An 8,520-nucleotide genomic window follows, 5' to 3' on the forward strand; every position below is an offset into this window, starting at 1 on the left:
GTGCAGAGGCAGTAGCTGCCTGTCAGGGACCACCGGTTCTTCCCTTTCCTTTTCTCCCTGCCTAGCCTGCACAACAATTTCTGTGTTTGGCAGGGGTGGACGATGGTGCTGACATCCCACGGGAGCTGGTGGTGGGGATCTATGAGAGGATCCAGCAGAAAGAGCTAAAATCCAATGAGGACCATGTGACTTATGTCACCAAAGTGGAGAAGTCCATAGTTGGAATGAAAACGGTGAGCACCTATAACCCTGCTGGCACCCACTCACCCCTCTTACCCTGCCTCCTTCCCTGCCCTCTTTTCTGCCTTTTTCCTCTATGCCCCTACTCCTCTATTCTGTAATACTTCCTTGCTTGTCTTCATGAATTCACTCCTCTTTTCTCCAAACGCTTTCTTCTTCACTATCTCATTCTTTCCTAATTTTGGGGGATCTCCTCAGCCAGAGTTTAGAGTATCTGATGCAGTAATTGTTTGCCCAAGAATCACACTGCAGGTCCTGCCTGCCAAGGCAGGTCCTGCCTGCCAATGCTCCAGTGATAGCTCTGCAGTGTTTCAAACTTTCAGACCTTGTAAGGGTGTAGGGAGAGGAAGTCAAAGTGATAGAAAACAATTTCACCCATCTGTCTCTAAAGAGTTGCCTGAGGGTTGCTGGAGTTAAGAGAACTCCAAATGCAGAGACAGCTTCTTTAACAGTAACCAAGGTGTAATGCAAAAACATACATACTGTTCACCCCAAATGAGCAGAATAATTTCCCAAATCCACTGCAGATATCCAGTGGATTGAGAGAGGGTGAGCAGTCACCTACCGATTGGAAGCCACAGGTATAGGAAGACAGGATGTGTGAGCAAGAGGGATTGCCTTTAGCCTGTTCCACTCTTCACATTTATAGAGATCACAAAGGCATAGCTCTCTGCTATTGCACCAGCAGGAAAAGTGATGGTGAGAAGTGGTGGTGGGAAGATGATTTGTGTGGGCAGAGTGGGCAGAATTGGCTTGTGCTACTGTCACCGGGCAGGGTTGCACCAGCTGAAGGTGGGGGAGACCCACAGTGGCACCTCCTTCAGCCTCTGCATACATGGTCTTGTGGGTCTTCTGCAGGTTCTGTCTGTGCCCCATCGACGCTTGGTCTGCTGCAGCCGCTTGTACGAAGTGACTGATGTGAACAAAGTGCAGAAGCAGGCAGCTCACCAGAGGGAGGTTTTTCTCTTCAATGACCTGCTGGTGGTGAGTGGTGTTTAGGCACTGCAGTGATAAAACTCGCCCTCATTTCTATAAAGAAATCTAAAAGCAGTCCACAACATCCATTTCCCCCCTGTCCTAAGGACAGACCGTCTCCTGGTCCATCGATATTGTAAGACACAGCTCTGGATCCTTCACTGTTAAAAACCTACTAAATCTAAAACTCCTCTAACCCTTTAAAAAACAGTCACATCCCACAGCCATCCCAGCAATGTCACTCTTCTCTCTCATGCCTTTGCCAGCAGGGAGGTTAATTTCATTTCTTTGTTCATACCATAGTAGACAGAGCCCTCCTGTGCACTTTAAATCTTCCCTGCCAAACACTTTAAAACCACTGCCTTCTAACATTGCAAAGGCTGTAGGAACTAGATATTACTTACCAGAGCCCCAAATGTGTATAGTACTTTTAAACCTTACAACTGAGTTTGAACAGGTACAAGAGAGGACAGAGTTACACTGAGACTGGGAGGAGGCCAAACAAGATGGGAGTTCTGCTGAATTTAATGGCAAAATGAAACTGTAGATGTTACAAATGTAAGGCTAACCTCAAACCCTCTTGTAGGAGCGGAGGACATGAGAACTTTCCCCACCTATTCCTCTGTATTCATTTGTAGAGTTGTGAAACTGGGGAGAGGGTCTGCTCCTTGCTATCTGATAAACCAGATCCATAAGAACTAGTGCTGAGGGAATGAGGGCAGTGCAGCATTCACATACACTCTTGTTCCCAGCTCTCAGGTATTTCTGACAGGCTTCCTTTCACCTTTTGATGTGGCCCTTGGTGAAGAGAGTCAGAAACGTGGGCACCAGAAAGCCAGCCCCTCCAGGAGACAGGGAGCTGCGTGGGCCCCAGGGTTATGCATGCCGAGTTTCAGAAGCGTTATTACAAGTGCAGTATGCCAGGCAGCTTTCTGGGCAAAGAGCCTGTCACTCATCAAGTGTTACTCCTATGCAGAATTAACAGAGCTTGCAAAAAGCTTTCTTACTTTGAGCAGGTTGCATTGTTCTTGCCTCACTGTTCCCCAGTACCCTGCCCAATGATGCATCTCTCCCTCCAACAGATCCTCAAGCTTTGCCCCAAGAAGAAAAGCTCCTCAACGTACACATTTTGCAAGTCAGTCGGCCTGCTAGGAATGCAGTTCCATCTCTTTGAGAATGAATGTAAGTAAGTCCAGCTCCTGGGTTGCCTGGAGGGATTTGGCAGGGAAAAGGAGAAGGAGGGAGGGGGCTGTGTCACCCAGTGTGAGTTTGCATCGGATAAGAGAGTTCATCAGGGTTAAAAGTGGAGGGGAGAAAACCGAGGCATGGTGCTGAGCAGATCACCGTGCAGGTACAGTGTGATGAGAAGAGACTCCTGGTAACTCTCATTAGATCTGAGCTCCTGCAGAAGGGATGAACTAAAGCTCATTGAAGGACCTGTCTGTCATGGTGGCAGGGAGAGCACTAGTGGGAAGGAATGAAGGAATCAATCTCTAGATACATCTCAGTGAGCTCTTAGGAGCCAACTGTAGGTGGAGAGCCTCGTTGACAAAACTGCTGCTGCCAATTTTAGCCCCTCTCCCCTCATGCCCAAAGTCACAAATCCCACCTCTACGTTTGACATTGATAAAGGCTCAGGTGCTGCCGCCACCTCCCTGCACTGTGCCATGCTGTGCTGTGCTGAAAGCTTCCCAAGACAGAAGCAGAGTCTTTGGAACAGCACCTACCAAAGCATGGCGAGAGGCCAGCCCTAGTCAGCCTGACCTTGATGGACTGGGAATAGAGCCATGATGTGTCATGATTGAAGCTAGTTGTGTGGTGGAGGAGTTCCAGAAACAGGCAGGCTTCCTTGCTGGTGCAGGCAGAGAGGCTGGGTCTTTTGTGAGGAGCTGTAGAACATGCTGCAAGGAAGGAAGACTGTAGCAGCTCTGTGGTTATACTAAGTTTTTTACATCCACCCTCTACCTTATTGGCAGCATGAGTTATTCTCTCAGCACCGTATCCTCTGCAGCATGCAGGGGCTCTCGCATCCCTGTATGTACAAGAGTCATTTATAACTGAGCATCCCAGGGCACCACCACAGCAGGGATAAGCTTTCAGGGGTATCATGACTATCCTGGGAATTCCCAGAATCTTATGGCAAAGGCATTCTGTTGTGTATCCCAGCAGAGACAGAAAAGCAGATGTTCTAAAGAGCTTGTGATCTGCACAGGCGAGAGAGACACAGGATGGGAAAAGGGGCCTCAGACACAAACCGGGGTGAGCCGAGGGCTGGCAGCAAATAGTGGGTTGGTCCTTTGGCTGGATTGGTAAAGATCGATAAAGGAAGAGCATGGGGTAGGCAGGCAGTGGAGGAGAAGAGAAAGCAGGAGAGGGGAAGAGAGAAATTAAATGTAGAGAAAGGTGAGAGGGAAGGAGAAAATGAATTGAAACCACTGGTCATTGAGCGAAAGGTAGAGAAAGTCCAGTCACAAGTGTAGCAATTTCTCTGCATGCTCTTGTTCTCCTGCTTCTGTTGGCTGACTCTCCAGCCACCACCTCCCTGCACCCGACCTGATCTTTAAAACACAAGGCCTATTGCTCTGGTATTTCAATCCCTGGGCATGTCCTTTCATTTACATTCCTGTGTTTTTTGCCTGTTGGGGAGTGCTAAGCAGAGACCTACAAAACCACATCTTTCTCTTTACCATTCTCTCTGCATAGCACAATGAGCTCCCTACCCGTGCTGTGCTAACACTGCTGCCATGTTCTTTGCTGATGGAAGCAGAGACTGAGGAGAAGTTGTGCCAATGTGGCTGTTAACGGATGTTCTGGCTTTGACTCTAGGAGCCAATCTCTCCTGCTGCATCTCCCACAGGGGAAAAAGTGCTATTGGTCTCTAATATGTACTACTTCCATATATATGTTACTCCTTCACAGATTTAGAAGGGCTTTACAGTTCTACCTCTGTGCTCAGGTTCCTAGAGCCAGTGTTGCACAAGTGTAACTGAGAGCTGGTTTGGCCAGTTCTGTGGTGGTGGTGGTGGCATCTGTCTTGCTGCTGTATCTTGGCCATTCTGTTCCCTTAGAAGGCTGCAATGCTGCAGGCTCTCAGTCTGCAGTGGGAAAAACTCTAGGTATGCCATTCCCTTGGACTCATGTTGGAAACTGTCTTGCAGAAGTACCAAAGCAGCCAAATACTGCAGCAAGAATGCCTAACACCTCTTTATTTTTTTGACACATCTTTTTTTACAGATTACCCCCATGGCATCACACTGGTGACTCCAGTTTCAGGCTCAGAGAAGAAACAGGTACTACACTTCTGTGCTCTGGGTGCTGAGGAAATGCAGAAGTTTGTGGAAGATCTGAAAGAGTCAATAGCAGAAGTGACAGAGCTGGAGCAGATACGAATTGAATGTAAGGGCCTCTAGCACAATTCACACTCCGATGCCACCACACTGCATGTGTCTGCAAGGGAGGAAGGGTAAAGGAAATGCATTCTTCAGGAACAGAGCAAAAGAGGATGAGTAGCACAAGTCTGCACAAGACTTGCATTCATCAATAGTGTGAAAAAGCAGTCAGGCTCTGTGACAACCCACCAGCAGGAGGAATGGAAGAACTTAACTACTTACCATGCTTATGAAACAGGGTGTATGATGCAGTGGCTTGGAATAGTGAAGCTTAGACTGTTAGACCAAGAAAACTCTTCTCCATTCCATACTCCTTTGACTATGCAAATACGGTCAGTAGATAGCTGAAAAGTACAAGACGGGTCTGGTAGCCTTAGCAGGGTTGTCCTTCACTCCAGGAACATCTAGGGGACAAGCAGTTTGTACTGTGTCTGTCCCTTTGTGGTCTGTCTTACACAGATTAGATGTACATGTAGCCTTTGGTGGCCTTTCCATGAATAAACTGATGAGCCAAAGTAGGTCAGTATCAGTGGTCTCATCCTGTGCATCCCATTCAGTATAAACGCAGGTCATACATAGAAGATTGTATGTAGGTATGTAAGTTCCTCAACATGCCAAGTCCTCTCCAGTTTCTTCTTTTTTTCTTGGCTGTTCCTCTCTCCCTCGCTTCTTGACACTCTCTTGTAATTTTCTTGCATTAATTTTCCTTACTGACTTCCCATATTGCTCCTTCAATATGTTGCTGTCCTCTCCATTCTTCTCCTTGTAAACTTCTGTATGTTTGTCTTGCAGGGGAGCTGGAGAAACAGCAAGGAGCAAAGAGTCTCTCATTAAGGACCAATGGAGCCCAGATGGAACTGCAGTCTAAGCAAGGTTCACCAACAGGTAAGAGGACACTCAACTTCTCATAGTCAAGCAGTGCTGCCTTTGCAAATGTGTTTTCATTTATTCCTGAGAGAATAACTGCAAAAAGAAACGTTCAGTTTTGTATCCTTTAGCCTTGGGCAAATAGTGGAAATACGAGAACATGAGCATTCTTCTAATACCCTCGAAAAGCCATTAAAGTCTCAATACTCAGTCTGTAGCTGTAGCATCTAGCAAAGAGGCATTACTGATGGAACATAGGTAACTGCTGGAGAACCTAGGCCACTTTTTCTTCCCTGAACTGATGCAACACAGTAATTGCACTATTAACTTCCTCCAGCCTCTACACCAGCACTTAGGACTAACCTCTTTGTATCAGAGGCTTTGTGTCCATTTGTGCCTTGGTTTGTGTGCCAGCAAAAAGCAAGTGCAGAGGCGGGTGACTTCCAATTCACTGGAATGGCACTGAGATCAGGACCTAAGGATAGAATCCCAAAGGGGCCTCCTCCGACCCCATGAAGCAGCTATCAGGTTGCAAGAGGGTCTGGATTTGTTCATGCAGTCTTGTTTGGCCCTGCTCCTCTCCTTTTAGCTTTCCAGTGCACAGTATGAGGGCCAGCTCTCGCCTAGAGGTACAGACCCCATGAGTGAGATCTTTTGTTTTATTTCAAAGGCAAGAAGGATTTGGGAGAGAAGGTCTCGGACAGCACAGTGGAGGTAAGTAGAGTGCAGAGCAGCTGAGGTAAGTAATTCTCTCTCACTTCAGCTCTTCTCACATTCTCTGTTGTTTCTTTTCTCAGGTTTTAATCAATGCCTCCCCAGCCAGACTGACAATTTTACCAATTTCCAGAGATACAATTAAAAGTTACTGCTAGGACGGGTAATACAACTTTCAAATCCAAACTAAACTTCAAAGCATTTTCAATCCGTTTTTATAACTGTAACATCCCTCATGGACCAAGCTCCCAAACGCTGTAGACTAACCCACCCCACTGCTTTTGGGGAGACTGAGAACCCCACTAAAGACTTCCTTGACATGCTAACTCCATGCAGCATCACATGCAAAATCCCCTCAGCCCAGCTTTCCTGCACAATCTCTGCAGCTCTGTCTCTCCATCCCCCCTTGAAGGGGATTAAGCATGGCCTTTGTATACCAGAGACTTTCCCTAGAGCTTCACCTTCCTAGGTAGGGAGCTTGGCTGTCCTAAGTACTTCTACCTTTGCAGGGATGTCTAGCATCCAGTGGGTTGCCTGTTTCTTCACAGACACCCATACTTCCACTGCCTGTGAGGAAACAGGAAAAAGTGATCTTCAGAACTGAAAATCTTGTCTATTGCTTCCTACTCTCTCCCTATCTGGAATATTACCATTGTGAATTTGCCCTTTTCCAGGGTAGTTCTTTTCTTTCTTGTCATAGTATATTTACATGAAGATTTCAGCTTCTCTGTGGGGAGTGAGTGCTGCTTCTTTTCCCTGAAGAGCACCCCATTTCCCTGCAGACACCCCCTTCCTGGGGAAGGTGCCTCTCCCAGCCAATTTCCTATTCCTGCTAGGAGAAGTGTTTCCTTGTGGAGGATGGCTTCCACATATCCTAATGTCATTAGCATATCATGGCCCAGCGACCAGTTTTTCCTATGGGATCTTCCACTGCCTGAATAAATATCAATACAATATTATGTCCTGCTGTACAGTGGCTCTGAGCAACCTCCATGCTTTTTCCAGCATGGTGGGAAGCTTGGCCACTCCACAGCTTCTCCTTCCCAGTTGCTGGCACTGCTGCCCAACATGCCAGACCGCTGGGACACCCCCACTGTCCCATCTGCCCATCTGTACCCCTGCCTAGCTGGAAGTGCCATGCGAACCTGCAGGCACTTGTTTCCCACCCAGGGTTCGTCACTTGGCTGACATTCTGATTTGAGCTGGCAACTTTGCTCTGGTTTGGGGTCTCCATCAGCCCATGTCCTTGCCAGGAGGAACTATAACTTCTTCCACCATTCGGGAAGCACCATTTTCCTGCTGTGCTTCCCCCTCTAGGGACCTCCAGTCCAGACCAGCTCCTCCTTTTCAAACTGGACTCAGTGAGCTCCCATATTTGACTCCATTACCAGTACTGATCTGTGGGGACCCTGATGACCTCCTGCTTCCCTTCCCCTTTTCAGCTGCCCAAGTAATACTCTGCCAGCAGAGGAGCATTTCCATTTCTTTGAGATTATCTAATCTGCTGCCATTTCACCATGAATTTCTTTTATCATTGTATGAGCTAGATGAGCATTTTTTTCTTTCCTTTTTCTTTTTTTTTTCTTTTTTATAAATCATTTCCTTTCACTGACAAACCATCAAATGGATCAGAGGGAGCTGCCTTTTGCTAGAGAATGTCAGATTTCTGCTTTTTCCTTTGTAAACAGATTAGCCAGTCATGTGGTGTACCTTCCGACTCAGAAAGGCAGGGAGCTGGGAAGGGCTTGAGTCTCTCTGTCTGCCTCTATCTGAGATTCAGCTACTGTCATTTTGCTGAAACGTACAGCCTTCATTATCTGAGCCCTCGCTGTCTGGATCCCCTCTCCTTTTTGCTGGTGGGGACAAGGGCATGACCTCCAAAGTCTGTTCATTACCATGAGTATTCATGGACCTAGAGCTGATTTACGTTCCCTGTGCTGTCTGGATAATCAAAATTGCACCGGTTTTGGGAACGCCAGCCCTGACGCCTTTGACGTGATGGAAAGGACAGGGGCACTTAGGCCTAGATGGGGATGATGGGGCTATTGGGGAGTTCTGTGCAGCCAGAGGTTGTGTCAGTTCTGTTTTGGTTTTGGGGGGAGGGTTTAATGCACGTGAGGCTGACTGGTGGCGGGGGCTCAGGGCAGCCATTAGCAGCAGATGGGAAAAGTCTTGTAACATTTAATGCTTCTTTGGCTGTTTCTAAACTAGGTGTCAATTCACAACAGGCTTCAAACGTACCAGCACAACTCCGCCCTGGGGCCCGAGAGTGGAATGCAGCCCAGCACGCGTCTTAACATGCCACGGGAGCGGCTGGGGACAGCACTGGTGCCCT

At 47.6% G+C, this 8,520-nt stretch overlaps 1 protein-coding gene across 1 annotated transcript in view; it reads left to right on the forward strand.

Annotated features, from left to right (window-relative positions):
• IQSEC3 (IQ motif and Sec7 domain 3) overlaps positions 1–6,343 on the forward strand; it is a 25,941-nt gene extending 19,598 nt beyond the window's left edge. Inside the window, exons 5-11 of the mRNA XM_010014163.1 lie at positions 94–233; positions 1,099–1,224; positions 2,298–2,397; positions 4,450–4,611; positions 5,397–5,489; positions 6,142–6,185; positions 6,269–6,343. Of these exons, the coding sequence (XP_010012465.1) occupies positions 94–233; positions 1,099–1,224; positions 2,298–2,397; positions 4,450–4,611; positions 5,397–5,489; positions 6,142–6,185; positions 6,269–6,343 (740 nt within the window). The remainder of the gene's footprint in view (positions 1–93; positions 234–1,098; positions 1,225–2,297; positions 2,398–4,449; positions 4,612–5,396; positions 5,490–6,141; positions 6,186–6,268) is intronic.
• The last annotated feature ends 2,177 nt before the right edge of the window (positions 6,344–8,520 follow it).

The sequence above is a fragment of the Nestor notabilis genome, unplaced genomic scaffold (assembly GCF_000696875.1).
Source record: "Nestor notabilis isolate BGI_N333 unplaced genomic scaffold, ASM69687v1 scaffold1205, whole genome shotgun sequence".
In the NCBI taxonomy this organism is placed as follows: Eukaryota; Metazoa; Chordata; class Aves; order Psittaciformes; family Psittacidae; genus Nestor; species Nestor notabilis.